This window comes from Haematobia irritans, chromosome 4 (genome assembly GCF_050003625.1).
Source record: "Haematobia irritans isolate KBUSLIRL chromosome 4, ASM5000362v1, whole genome shotgun sequence".
NCBI lineage: Eukaryota > Metazoa > Arthropoda > Insecta > Diptera > Muscidae > Haematobia > Haematobia irritans.
The window spans coordinates 64,733,631-64,749,131 of NC_134400.1; the positions used below are offsets into that span (position 1 = coordinate 64,733,631).

The 15,501-nt window shown below is 36.1% G+C and overlaps 1 protein-coding gene across 1 annotated transcript; it reads left to right on the top strand.

The window, feature by feature from the left end:
• The first annotated feature begins 4,853 nt into the window (after positions 1-4,853).
• On the top strand, positions 4,854-6,799 carry LOC142235077 (putative small nuclear ribonucleoprotein Sm D1). Its single transcript, XM_075306302.1, has 2 exons — positions 4,854-4,998; positions 6,164-6,799. The coding sequence occupies exons 1-2, from the start codon at positions 4,985-4,987 to the stop codon at positions 6,522-6,524; spliced, it is 375 nt and encodes a 124-aa protein (XP_075162417.1). The 5' UTR covers positions 4,854-4,984; the 3' UTR covers positions 6,525-6,799.
• The last annotated feature ends 8,702 nt before the right edge of the window (positions 6,800-15,501 follow it).

Here is a 15,501-nt window from a genome sequence, read left to right on the forward strand (position 1 = left end):
TAACTAACTTGTAACTCAACATCAATCTTTTATTAATGCTCAAAAATATGTTAAATCTGATGTGATAGTCGTATAAATGTTATATTTATGAGAATTTGTAAATGATTAATAAAAATAATAAACATCTAAACAATCGTGTTTTACTTGACCACAATGATTCTTTTAAAACTATCTTAAAATGCACTTTGTCTGATTGTTTGAAGGGGCTCTTATTGGCGTCTTTCTAAATGTATCCAGAAGGGCACCTAATAATGGCACTCATGCGATACTTTTTTGTAGTAACTTGGCGTGGTACAACTTCTCAATAGTGACGGCGCTTTTCCGAGGAGTTTTGGATATCGTATACGACTGTTTTCGACGTAGTGGGTTTCTCAGAAGCGCCCTTAAATTCAAAAAATGTTGGCAGGGTATTGAGAAGTTGTACCACGCCAGGTTATTACAAAAAAGTTTCTTATCAGTGCAATTATTAGGTGCCTTTTAAGATCAATTGAGAACGACGCCAATAAGAGCCCCTTCAAACAATCTTAAAAAGTGCATTTTAAGGTAGTTGTAAAAGAATCATTGTGGTCAAGTAAAACACGATTGTGTAGATGTTTATTAATTTGATTAAACATTTATAAATTCTTATAAATATAACATTTTTCCCTTTACCTCATCACATTTAACATAACTTTTTTCATTAATAAAAGAATTTATTTACACGTACAAATTACATGTTGCAGCGTATATTAGCCGTTTGTTTATTCTCGATGGAGGCAGCGTGTCTGGAAAAATATCTGAAAAAACAATCACTTTATTCCATTTGGAAAGTCGAAAATTGTTCTTCATATACCTTTTAACAACTTTAAGCCTAATAACTATGTTTTCAGGACTTTATTTTCGTTTCTGTTTAAATAAATTATAACAAGCTAGTTGCGCTTGGCGTTTCACAAAATATAAAATGGCTCTTCCCTGCCAGCATTTCATAGTTCCATTTCATCCTCATCACTACCATAGACTCGTAATGCGCTTTACAGACTATCAGTTATTCCGGACGACAGTGCTTGTGTCGAATATATCCCAATAAACACAAACGTTTGAAAAATGCTAAATTTCAACAATTTTTCAAATATTTTTTCAAAGGATTAGGGTAATATTCAAGTTGAGAAATTGTTGAGAAAATCGCGTTCTCAACAAAAAACAGACGTTACCCTCAACAATGAAATTCAACACATTAGCAATAATATCTCAAATTGAAATGCATCGCTACTCAATAATTTGTCAAACAATTTTCGATGCGAGTCAAATTCAAAATTAACATCGTTGCAAATACTTTTCAATCTAAATTTGTATGAATGATATCCCCACTTCAAATTGAAAGTCAAAGCCAAAATTCTATGAATTTTGTAATATAATAATACACTACACTACATAATACACTACAATACCAATTGATAAATAATAATCTTATTAAACATATCAACAAATAAGAACAAAAAAAAAACAACAAAACCTTAAATATCTTAAACATTATTAGTAAACACTTTTGCATTGATAATTCGATTTCCTTCCTTTTGGTGTCATAAAACAGCATTAAATTTTATTAACATGCGGGCAATTTGAAATTAGAAACGTACTGGACCGCGTGTTACAATTGATTTCCAGCAGAAGGAATTCACAAAATATCCATTTTAAACTGATAATAGCATATGAATTAAACTGACGATGTGATGCACATTTTCATCCAGAAGTTGATTTCAACAATTTGTTGTTTTTAACAATTTTAATTGGTTGCACTTGTAATGTTTCTGGAAACTTATTCTTGTCGATAAACCACTCATTTTTCATTGGTCAGCTTCTTAATGTTTGCAAGAATGTAGCATCCAAATATTTTTCTGCAAAGAGATTTAAATTTAGTGACTTCTCTAAAGTGTTGATTTAATTCTTCATATTGACGTACCAATTATTATAAACTATTTGAAGCAGTTTCAGTTAATTGTCCACCATTTTTTCATCGGTCAGCTTTTTAATGTTTTCAAGAACGTAGAATCCATAATTTTAGTTTTCTGCAAAGAGATATACATTTAGTGACTTCCTTAAAGTTTTATTTCATTTTTTATTTTCACTTACCTATTTTTATAAACTATTTGGTTATTTGTCTAAAATTTCCCTTTTTTTTATTTCTTGCAATTGACCACGAACTTCGTTGCATAAATAAGTATTAAAAACACATGGTTTTTTCGTTGCAGTTTAGGGTAGTGTTTTATCAAAGTTTTCTCATATTATCTTCAACACCTTTTCAAAGATTTCGTCAACATTTTGGCAAATTGGAAATAATTCGCAAATAATTTGAAGATGTATGGGAGATGAGCTATTTCAAGTCAAGTTGAATTTATGTTAAAAATTATATTTACCCTCAAACTGAAAAGTTGTTGCATTTGAAAAACGCTCATCCTGTGTTTATTGAGTTGTAACAATAATAGGGCTGTTTTCTTTTAGCACTGGATACCCTAAGCCGTGAAGGACTAAAAGAAAACAGATTACTCGTTTATCCAGGACATCTCCAGAAATATGCAACACTGTCATCAGCTGTTTAAAAACAACCACAGAAAAGAAGTGAAATATTGCATTTTTAATTAATGAAATGATCCTATTAGTAATAAATATTTACTGCTGCGATTATTTATGGCACCGTACCACTTTGAATTTCTTGTTTTTCGATAAATTAGTCACAACAAAGTGATATTGTGAATCGAAGAAGCGTCACTTTATCAAAATGCAATCTGGCAAGATCGGCGCGACTTGCACTGATGAGATGGTCTGGATAGAACACCAGTGCAACGATGTTCTGGATAGCTCATACAAATGTTGCATTCAGTGCTAAAAGAAAACAGCCCTAATGATGGCAAAATACTTACTGTACATTTCAACATGTAACTCAACATCATTCTATTATTAATGAAAAAATTATGTTAAATGTGTTGTGATAGTGGTATAAATGTTATATTTATAAGAATTTGTAAATGTTTAATCAAATTAATAAACATCTAAATAATCGTGTTTTACTTGATCACAATGATTCTTTTACAACTATCTTATGGCGTTCTCTTTTCTTGTAAAAAATGCACACTTTTTTTGCATTTTGCCCGGAAAATGTACTCTTTAGGTTCTTTTCTAAAAAAACAGGCAAAAGTGCGAAAAGGCTTCGAATTCTGTTGTGAAAATAGCCCCACGCATAGGGGCAATTTACGGGCATTTTCAGCACTGCTAACAAACGAGAGTGCTGCGATTGCCCTGTTTCCTTCTTTGAATTCTTTTCTGCCCGCTGAAATGATAGCATTTTTTAGGTTTCTGGTAACATTTTAAAAATGCGCATTCTGTACAGACAAAATGAAGGCAAAGCACTTTTTTTCAGAAAAGAAAACACCATTAAAATGCGCCTTTTCTGATTGTTTGAAGGGGCTCTTATTGGCACCTAATAATTGCATTCATGCGATACTTTTTTGTAGTAACTTGGCGTGGTACAACTTCTCAATAGTGACGGCGCTATTCCGACGAGTTTTGGATGTCGTATACGATTATTTTCGACGTGGTGGGGATTCTCAGAAGCGCCGTCAAATTCAAAAAATTATGGCAGGGTTCTAACAATAGTGATGGCAAAATACTTTCTTGCGAATAGTGATGGCAAAATACTATCACAGTTGGCGATTGTTGCAGTGTCACTTACGAGTCTGTGGTAGCGATGAGGATGAAATGGAACTTTGAAATGCTGGCAGGGTTGTTGAACAATATGTTCAACAAGTGGGAAATTTAAAATTGTTACAAGAGCCATTTTATATTTTGTGAAACACCGAGCACATCTAGCTTCTTATAATTTATTTAAATAAAATGATAATGAAGTGCTGAAAAGATAGTTATTTCCCTTAAAATTGTGAAAGGTATATTGGTGAACAATTTTTGACTTTCCAAATGGAATAAAGTGATAGTTTTTCAAATATTTTTCCAGACACGCTGTCTCCATTGGAAATAAAAACACTGCCTGATAGACGCTACAACATGTAACTTGCAACTTGTAACTCAACATCAATCTTTTATTAATGCATAAAAATATGTTAAATGTGATGTGATAGTCGTATAAATGTTATATTTATGAGAATTTATAAATGTTTAATAAAATTAATAAACATCTAAACAATCGTGTTTTACTTGACCACAATGTTTCTTTTAAAATTCACTTTGTCTGATTGTTTGAAGGGGCTCTTATTGGCATCCTTCTAAATGTATCCAGAAGGGCACCTAATAATTGCACTCATGCGATACTTTTTTGTAGTAACTTGGCGTGGTACAACTTCTCAATAGTGATGGCGCTTTTCCGAGGAGTTTTGGATATCGTATATGACTGTTTTCGACGTAGTGGGGATTCTCAGAAGCGCCCCCAAATACAAAAAATTTTGGCAGGGAAGTGAGAAATTTAATTCAATTTGACTGACAATCAAAGTTTCAATATGGCGACTGACATTTTTGGTTTTGTAAAACTAAAACTACTTTACTAAATCTGCCTTGGGCATCGGCAGTTATAATTTCAAATTGTCTGTCAAAAAATTTAATAGAATGAAAAGATTTATATATAAAGAACATTTGTTATTACAAAGTTGGTTCTAAATCCTATTTTCCTTACGTTTCGTAAGGCAGAGAAGTGAACTGGGTGACGCCGACGCAAACTGTATGATATCTGAGATAAGCGCCGACAAAAACTGCATGATATTAAAGAAATTTTCCTCATGACTGCCACCTACTGTAGCAGTTTCACTTCACAGTTTCGTCCTCTTGTATTTTTATTCTCTTTGGGATGGTATTCAATAGATGATGCCACGAAAAACATTTGGTAGCACTGGCCAAAAATCGCCATTGCAATCTTTATTTACTAGTAGAAATAATAAAGCGGCTACGATCATATTCTTCCAATTTTATTTCCATTAATTTGCAATATAAATTGATAGGAATCATGAAACTTGTGAGGTAATTATTTAAAGAATATGGTAATGGAAGATTAAAAAAAAATTACGTTAATAGATATTGTAATATTGAGATGTCGGTCGCGTGTATTGAAATGGAAGAAAATGATATTCATAGTGTGTTTACTTAAATGGATGTATAAGATGCATAACTGTCCGGAGTTCTGGTTATTACTTGTTTGCAAATAGTCATAACTTGAATAATATATTTATTGCAGGGTGGTTATAAAACTTGCTAATTATAAACTAGTCTTGTTTATGGAACGCACATCCTTGAGCCCCTATTGAAGCCGATTAGGGACTGTAACGGTCACAATCGTCCTTCGTGGAAGCCAAACCGTTCTTCAACTCGCTTTAATTAGCAGTAAATTTTAATCAAAATGATGACACCATAAACGGTGATTAAAAATGCAATTTCAACGATTATCGGTAACATTGAGGCATAATTGAAGTCAATAAAAAGATTGAGATTGTCACCTCAGCTTGTCCAAGCAGACGAAATAAAAGCAACGTTTTACCAAATTAACTAAAATAAACCTTTGTTTGCCATAGATGCCTCCGGAATTGAGAAGTATGTATTCGTTATCAGAATGAAACTAGCGATTTAATAAAATTCATTTATGTTGCAATCATACTACTGGAAATATTGAATTCCAACCATGCAAAGTACATAATCATTATTGATGATTGTGAACTTCTAACAAGATCTGGCCTTCGTCTATCTTTCCATCCGCATCTTGTTGAAATTGGAATTATCTCAGGATCTGTTTTTTTCCTATACCCCAAAATGCTGTACAGTTGATTGATACCAATCAATGTTTTGGTTGCTATATACTAAGAATAAGGATTACCCAGTTCCAAAGATTTTGTCGTTAGTTTAATGACTTTGGTATTGGTCCGGAGCCAAAGAAGCGGGAAATTATAGTAATGATATATTCTCGGTAGGTGATTGCGAGTATATCACTAAATACAATGCAAGGATATGATCAATATTTACTTTCTTGTACATAAAAATTATAATACTTTGACCACGTGCTGGCGTAGTGTAAAACAATTTGCTATTGTATGTATATTAGGATTTGTATGTCTACGGGAAAATAGTGCATATCGCAAAACAGTATATTCAAAACATATTCTACTCACGTTATATTTTATTTGTTTATTTACAGATTTTTGATGAAGTTGAGTCATGAAACAGTTACAATGGAGCTGAAAAATGGTACGCAAATTCATGGAACTATAACTGGTGTCGACGTAGCTATGAACACACATTTAAAATCAGTCAAAATGACAATAAAAAGTAGAGACCCTGTTCAATTGGAAACTCTAAGCGTTAGGGGAAATAATATACGATATTTTATATTACCGGATAGTCTTCCCCTCGAAACGCTATTGATTGATGACACACCCAAGTCAAAATCCAAAAAGAAGGAGGCGAATCGCGTTGGCAACAGAGGTCGTGGTAGAGGAGCACGAGGGAGAGGAGGGCCTCGAGGTAGAGGTAGAGGACGTGCATCTACCAGGCGGTGAACATTATGGTGGTTAAGTGAGACAATATAAAATGCCAAGAAGTAAAAAAAAAAAAAAATAAAGAATTTGGAAGTTTTTTTCAGATAATGTAGGCTTTGGGTGTCAGGTTTTTTAGGATACAGTAAATTTTTCAAAAGCATATATGTCAATCATTTGCTACAACTTTGTTAGATATACATTTCTGTGGTTGATAGTATTTGCACTCCAAACCAATATATGAGAAATTAAACATTAAATGAGGCAGTTTGTACGATGACTGTCATGTTCCCATCTTACTCCTCTATTGTTTTTCTTGCAATCAGTTGTACAAGGATATCAAGAGTTCGTAGGTATGTACAATACAAGCATTGTGAGATTTACACCACAATTGCCTTTCAAGTCAAAACCAACATATCCATTAAATTGAGAATTAATGATAGGAAAATTACAGTTGCAATAATCCCAAAATAGTCGCATACCAGTACACAGGATGAGCATTTTCAAAAGCAATACCTTTTAAATTTGCTTGATAATTTTTGCATTAAATACAGTTTCAAATAATGTTGTGTGTATTCAGATAGAAATTTTATTTTGATGATTGAACAGAAAAAAAATATCTTTTTACAAAGACATACATTTCAAAGTAACGACAAAAATTGAAAAGCCTAGCGCTTAAGACAAACAGAAAATAGCTTTAAGTATTTTCTACAACACTTCCCAACAAACACAAGGATGAACATTTTTCATAGGTAACGCCATATCAATTTGATAGTGAATACCATTTTCAACATTAATTCTCTATTCAACCGTCGAACGGAACGGACGTGTTTTTCAATAGTGGATAAACTCATCGTAATAGATACCTACTAAGAATTTCAAGTGTGGTGGGATATTAAGCCACCATGCAGCGAAATTCCAAGTCATCCACTGGGTTGCTAACTTCAAGGCCCAGTGGACGGGTATCGATTGGAGTTATAAATCTGGGCAATGACCAAGAGTTAGGCCCAATTAGTCGAACTGTAGACGGGTCGACAGGTGGCGACACTCTGACAAGTCGAACTTTTTCTAAGGAAACGATATCAAAAGGAGGTAATCCCTCACGAAAGAGATTCAAGGAACGCAGAAATGCTTTGTTTATCCTAACGAAGTTAGGATCAGTCGATCCAAGCACGCTGTCGGCTAAACAAAGCGATTCCTTAAAATGGGCTCAAGGAATTCTTGAGACTGGAAAAAGGGAACGATCGCCGGATGAGCTGCCATCCTCCAAAAGGGCTATCATTAATAAAGGAGCATTGGGCGGTATGGTTCCAAAGCAAAAATGGGGGTAATTGAGTATGCTCTGTCTGTCGTCTACTCACAGGTGCTGGAAAAGTTTCCCGGCCCAGATCCTCGACACCAAGAGGCTGGTTGGTATCAAGGACGATTTAAGCTAGTCGCATTTGAGGACCAGAGGTCTATAGAATGTTTTAAAGCTGCTCTGATACTAATTGGTGAAGTTTGGGAAGGAGCTGCTCTAGAGTTAGTCGAGAAGAAAGACATACCGGCTAGACCTAGAGCACATGCGTGGATACGTGCAAACCCTTTTGACCCTGAATCTATTTTAAATAGACTGAAACAATGCAATCCAGATCTTCCAACAGCTGATTGGAAGGTTGGCCGTTTGGATGAAGTGGATGGACCAAGACGGCATGCAGTGTTTATATTGAACACTCAGTCTTTGCCACATCTAGCAAAGTCTCAGGGCCGTGTATGTTATGGCTTTCATTATATCCCAATGAAGGTGTATAAAAACGATCAGCTAAAGGATTTAGAAATGGACAAGCCTCTGTCTGAATCAAAAGTAAGAGGATCCACTTGCGAAGTCGAGGGAGATACCAAAGTTGAAGACATGGATAGATACCGTATGCGTGAGGAGGTTTCTACTGCCTCAGAACTCACCAAAGTTGAACCTATGGTTATTGCGAGAGTCACCGAGTTCTCTGAAGAGGACATTCTTGATGACTCGATTGAAGCGGCTAATGTGACGGTTATTGAAAATCTCGATGGTCCTACGGATCCTCCAGATAAATCTTCATCATTGTAAGGCTGCATGTGCTGCCTTAAAAGTTCACCTGATGAAAGGGGACATAGACATAGTTCTTATTCAAGAACCATACGTTTATAGAAACAAAATATGTGAATTAAGTACTCCGGGGTTCAAACTATTGCACTGGTAATGATGTAAACCGAGCCTGTATAATTGCTAAAAACGAGCTTTACTTGTTTCTGCTTCCTTCAATGTGCAATGCAGACACTGTCGTTGCCAATTTAGAAATAGCCAAATGCAAATATTGGCTTTCTTCGGTCTACATGGGACATGACAGTGAGATGCCTCCATGTGCCGTTAAGACCTTAGTTGAGGAGTCACTGAAAACAAAGACGAAACTCATTATGGGATGCGATGCGAATGCGCATCATAGTATATGGGGAAGTAGTGATACTAATGCAAGAGGAGAGTCGCTAATACAGTTTATTTTGCGTACTAATCTGGTAGTCTGCAAGGGAGATGCCCCAACCTTTGTCACTAAAAACAGGCAAGAGGTTTTGGACATCACCTTGGCCTCGCAAGAAATGTGCTAGATATCGAACACGCAGTGGAGCGGATTACTAAGGCCTTCAATATCTCACTGAAAGCTGCATGCCCTAGAGGGAAGCCAAGGGGGAAAAATCGACCACCATGGTGGTCTACGGAATTAAGTAATATGAGGAAATCCTGCAGGAAGCTCTTTAACAAGGCAAAGTCCACTAGAGCCCCTGAGGATTGGGACGCTTACAAGAAGAATCTGAGAGGATACAAGCGAGAACTGAGAAATGCTCAGCATAACTCTTGGAATGATTACTGCAGCAGTAGTGAGAATACGTCCTAGGCTTCCAGACTACGGAAGGTTCTAGCATCCACCAACTCCGCTCCAGGTTTCATTAAATCATCGGAGGGCAATTGGACAACGTCCAGTGAGGAGACGCTGGAGGTACTATTGGACACACATTTTCCTGGGAATCAGACGGTTGAACCAGGTTCTGGCGGTGCCACAGTGGCTCAGCGTTCGTTTCCTATCGAGGAAATTGTATCGGAATCTAGAATAAGATGGGCGTTAAATAGCTTTGGACCATTCAACTCCCCCGGACCTGATGGAATTACTCCGGCGGAGTTACAAGCAGTGACTGACAAAATTATTATTAAATGGTTGTCGGCGATATATAAAGGATGTATCAACTTATATATCCCAGGAAAGTGTAGGGAAACAAAAGTCGTTTTCATACCTAATGCCTAGTACTAGGTTCGTTTTTGCGAAAAACGAATATCTTCATTTATCTCGGTAAATAGGGTCTCAAACCCAGGGATGTTAACTTATTTATGCGAAATAATATACCTGCCTATTTTTTCGTGCGAAAAATCCAGGGTTGTATAAATATGTGTTTGAAAATGCTCAAAACAAAGATTTCGCACATATTCCGCGCTAACGTTTTTTATATGGAGTATAACAGTTTTCCGTGCGAAAACGTTATCTTAGTGCTAGGCTTAAAGCGGGAAAAGCCTCTCACTCGAGGGCGAAGGATTTCCGACCAATCAGCTTATCCTCATTCCTACTTAAGACTCTGGAGAGGATGATAGATATTTATCTTAGAACTAGCATCGATTCAAGTTTGTTCTCGAAACGACAGCATGCATACTCGAAGGGCAGGTCTACTGAGACCGCATTACATGAACTAGTCAGCTTTATTGAAAGCTCACTATCTGTCAAAGAATACACAATCGTGGAGTTTCTAGACATCGAAGGGGCGTTCAATAATGTCCATCCGAGCTCGATATTAAATGGACTGACAACTGTGAATGTTGATCCATGTATACTTAGGCTATTAGACGAACTTCTAATGAAGAGACGTATTTCAGCCACACTAGGACAAGCAAACATACAAAGGTATGTGAACAGAGGCACTCCCCAAGGAGGAGTTCTATCACCTCTTCTTTGGAATGTTGCTATAAATAGCCTTCTGGTTACCCTAGAAAAAGACAGGATAAAAGTGGTGGCATACGCAGATGATGTGGAAAATTCCCATCCACAATCAGAGATATTATTCAGAGGGCCCTCCGGATGACTGAGAAATGGGCGAAAGACAATGGTCTTGGGGTAAATCCTGCAAAGACAGAACTAGTCATGTACTGCAAAGATCGCAGTTTTGTACTCGTGCAAAAAGTCAATAGGAAAATACACGGCAGTGGTTAGACCTCTAATGCTATATGGTGTTGTAGTCTGGTGGCCGGCACTTCAGAAACCGACTTGTTTAGATAAAGTTCTGCGCATGGCGAGCTTATGTATCTCAGGCGCATTTAGTAAGACAGGAACGGACTCCCTTAATGTCATGCTACATCTATTGCCTTTAGACATTTTGGCCAAACAATCAGCTGCAACAACGGCTGTGCGGTTGCGCGAGCTATCGCTGTGGTCGGAAAAAAGTTACGGTCACAGTTCGGTCCTCAAAATAATGCCGGATGTGCCTAACGTAGTGGATTACACTTTGGCGAGTCCACTTTTCGACAAAAAGTTTGAGACTCTAATCCCCAACAGTGAGGAGTGGTGCACACAGACCCCGGGGAATAAAGAATATTTTGATTTCTACACTGATGGCTCCAAATTGGATGGACAATTGGGTTTCGGAGTATACTCTAATTATCTGGAACTTCGAATAGCGAAAAGATTACCTAATCACTGTAGTGTTTTTCGGGCTGAAATATTAGCAATAAGAGAGGTGGCGAATTGGCTCAGAAGTAATGTTCCAAAAAATGTGGGCATTAATATATACTCAGATATGGCCCCATTTAAACTTAAACCGCACACTAGATATGCTAGTGTTCTCGAGACGTCAGATATCACTCCTGATATCTGCTATAACGGGTCGCTGCCTGATAGGCGATTTTGCAAAAACTATTGGTGTGAAGTATAATGACTATTGTATGAGCTGTCATGATGCGGAGGAAAAGGAATCAATTAAACACCTCTTGTGTGAGTGTCCTGCATTTTGTGTAAAGCGCAAGCAACTTTTAGGAGCATATAGCTTCAGATTACTGGCGGATTTGGAAAACGTTAACTTAAGCAGTCTGCTAATGTTTTTTTTCCTCAATAAACACAGGATGAGCGTTTTTCAAATGCAACAACTTTTCAGTTTGAGGGTAAATATAATTTTCAACATAAATTCAACTTGACTTGAAATAGCTCATCTTCAATACATCTTCAAATTGTTTGCGAATTACTTCCAATTTGCCAAAATGTTGACGAAATCTTTGAAAAGGTGTTGAAGATAATATGAGAAAACTTTGACAAAACACTACCCTAAAATGCAACGAAAAAACCATGTGGTTTTCAATACTTATTTGTGCAACGAAGTTCGTGGTCAATTGCAAGAAATTAAAAAAATGGAAAATTTTAGACAAATAACCAAATAGTTTATAAAAATAGGTAAGTGAAAACAAAAAATGAAATAAAACTTTAAGGAAGTCACTAAATGTATATCTCTTTGCAGAAAACTAAAATTATGGATTCTACGTTCTTGAAAACATTAAAAAACTGACCGATGAAAAAATTGTGGACAATTAACTGGGACTGCTTCAAATAGTTTATAATAATTGGTACGTCAATATGAAAAATTAAATCAACACTTTAGAGAAGTCCCTAAATTTAAATCTCTTTGCAGAAAACTAAAATCTTTGGATGCTACATTCTTGCAAACATTAAGAAGCTGACCAATGAAAAATGAGTGACTTATCGACAAGAAAAAGTTCCCAGAAACATTACAAGTGCAACCAATTAAAATTGTTAAAAACAACAAATTGTTGAAATCAACAACTTCTGAATGAAAATGTGCATCACATCGTCAGTTTAATTCATATGCTATTATCAGTTTAAAATGGATATTTTTTGAATTCCTTCTGCTGGAAATCAATTCTAACACGCGGTACAGTACGTTCCTAATTTCAAATTGCCCGCATGTTAATAAATGTTAATGCTGTTTTATGACACCAAAAGGGAGGAAATCGAATTATCAATGCAAAAGTGTTTACTAATAATGTTTAAGATATTTAAAATATTGTTGTCTTTTGTTTTTGTTGTTATTTGTTGATATATTTAATAAGATTATTATTTATCAATTGGTATGATAAATAATAATCTTATTAAACATATTATTTAAACATGTAGTGTATTTTATTTTGATGAAAATTAATACATTATACAAAATTCATAGAATTTTGGCTTTGACTTTCAATTTGAAGTGGGGATATCATTCATACAAATGTAGGTTGAAAAGTATTTGCAACGATGTTAATTTTGAACGTGACTCTCATCGAAAATTGTTTGAGAAATTATTGAGTAGCGATGCATTTCAATATGAGGATAACACTTGAGATATTATTGCTAATGTGTTGAATTTCACTGTTGAGGGTAATGTCTGTTTTCTGTTGAGAACGCGATTTTCTCAACAATTTCTCAACTTGAATATTACCCTAATCCTTTGAAAAAATGTTTGAAAAATTGTTGAAATTTAGCATTTTTCAAACGTTTGTGTTTATTGGGTCTGGTTGGTTCAACAAAGAAAAATAATCAAGAAGGTTCAGGGGTTAAAACTAGAAGAAATGTGGTATCACAATGGACTGAATAGTCTAAGTGAGCCTGAATCTTAATCGGGCTGCCACTTTAAACTAACCTAACCTAACATTAATTCAAATGGCCTTGCAAATTGCTTGCTTTCAACAAATTTTCCATAGGTTTGAAGCGTTAAAATGAAATTTAGTTTGGAAAGTTGTTGCTAATATGTTGAGAAATTGTTGCTAACTTGTTGAAATCTGCTGTTGAGGGTAATGTCTGTTTTTTGTTGAGAACGCGATTTTCTCAACAATGTCTCAAATTGAATTCTAATCTAATACTTTTAAAAAATGTTTGAAAGCGTATTGAATATAAGCAATTCTCCAATAATATTTTCTTAATAACTTCCATTCCATAAAATATCGTCCACATACACTATCATTAAATTATACTCATCATGGCTATTCATTGCGTATGTACAAGTGTCAACAGTACACAGTGTGAATCCAATATGTATCGCAATCTCATCGAATTTTTCATTCCATATTCTTCAGATTGTTTCAGGCCATAAATGGATTTGATTAACTTACATACATTAGGCTAGGTTACGTTAAAGTGGCAGCCCGATTAAGATTCAGGCCTCGTCCCCATGACGCAGGGACAGCGTACACACCATGATCCGGACCATGGCGGGGTGGAGGCAGAGGTATTTGACCAGCTACAGAGAAGGACTCATCAGCCGGATATATTAAAACACAAGATCAAATATTAGGTTATTCAATAAAACTAAGGTATTAGTTATCCAAATATGCTAAAATTCTAGACTTCATCATATCAATACTAAGATTAGTGTCAACTAGATGATAGATTGAATTAAAAATAATGCACATCCTAAGAATAGGCTCCACAGAAGCATAATTCGAACGTTGAAAATCAATGTAAAGAAACTGGTAATTCCAAGATGCCCTAAAAGGAACATTTATCCTAATCCTAGATATCAATTCCGAGCATGGAATATCCCCACTAACTTACCTATACATCATCATGGAGCTCAACATCGTCCGTCGGCTCCTAAGAGTAGGCAAATTAATCAGCCTCAATCTAGAAGTGTATGAAGGAAGAACAAAATCACTGTTCCAATGAAGATGTCTCAAAGCGAACAACAAGAACTGCTTCTGAACCGATTCTATCCTATCAATGTAAACTTCATACTGAGGATCCCACACGATAGAACCATACTCTAGAATGGGTCTAACAAGGGCAAGCCTCTTTGTAACTTAAGGGTCCGAAAACTCCTTCGCCCAACGCTTTATGAATCCTAGAACCCCATATGCCTTACTCGCCATCGAATCAATGTGACTATTAAAATTAAGCCTACGATCCATAACAATGCCAATATCAACAAAAGAATCAACCTCTTCCAATAACGAGCCCCGTATACTATACCGAACATCAATAGGCCTAGACCTAAAGAATCGCATAAACTTGCATTTCCTCAAGTTCAAATCCATCAGATTTACCCTATACCAATCATCAAAGCTATCCAAATCACCTTGTAATAAATGCACCTGCAGAATTATCAAACGAGGAGAATAACTTAACGTCATCAGCATACATCAAAATCCTGGAGCTAACTACGGACTGAGGTAAATCGTTTATAAATAACAAAAATAAGACAGGCCCCAAATGACTAACCTGAGGCACACCTGATGGGACATCAAAACACCTTGAATAGGAATCACCAAAAGACACAATCTGCGTACGGCAATCAAGATACGATGAAATCCAAGCCAAAAGTGTAGTGGTCAATGCAATCCTGCTTATATAACAAGAGCTTATGATTCACCCGGTCAAAAGCCTTACTAAAATCCGTATAAATAACATGAGTCTGATTCCCAACAACAAACTGATTAATAACATGAGAAGTAAATTCCACCAAGCTCGTAGTAGTCGATAGGCCCTTACGAAAACCATGCTGGCAGGGATCCAGTATCGAAGAAATGCCATGCGACAAATCATCAGTCACCATCTATTCAAAATCCTTGGGAATAGCACTCAATTTTGCTATCCCCCTATAATTACCCACATCAAAGGGGCTCCCCGACTTATGAAGTGGTACGACAAAAGAGCTCCTCCATGTTAGAGGGAAATAACCGAACCTCAATGAACTATTAAATAACATCGACAATGGAGCAGAGAGACATTCGGAGCAAAACCTCAGAATTATCCCAGCAATCCTATCTGGACCACCACTGGTGGACGCCTCAACCCCACACAAATACCCAGACACAGACAGACTATCAAGTAATGGAATTGCCACCCTATCAAGCGATCTAATAGAATAGGGATACGAACCATCAGCATCATAAGCACCCTTTCTA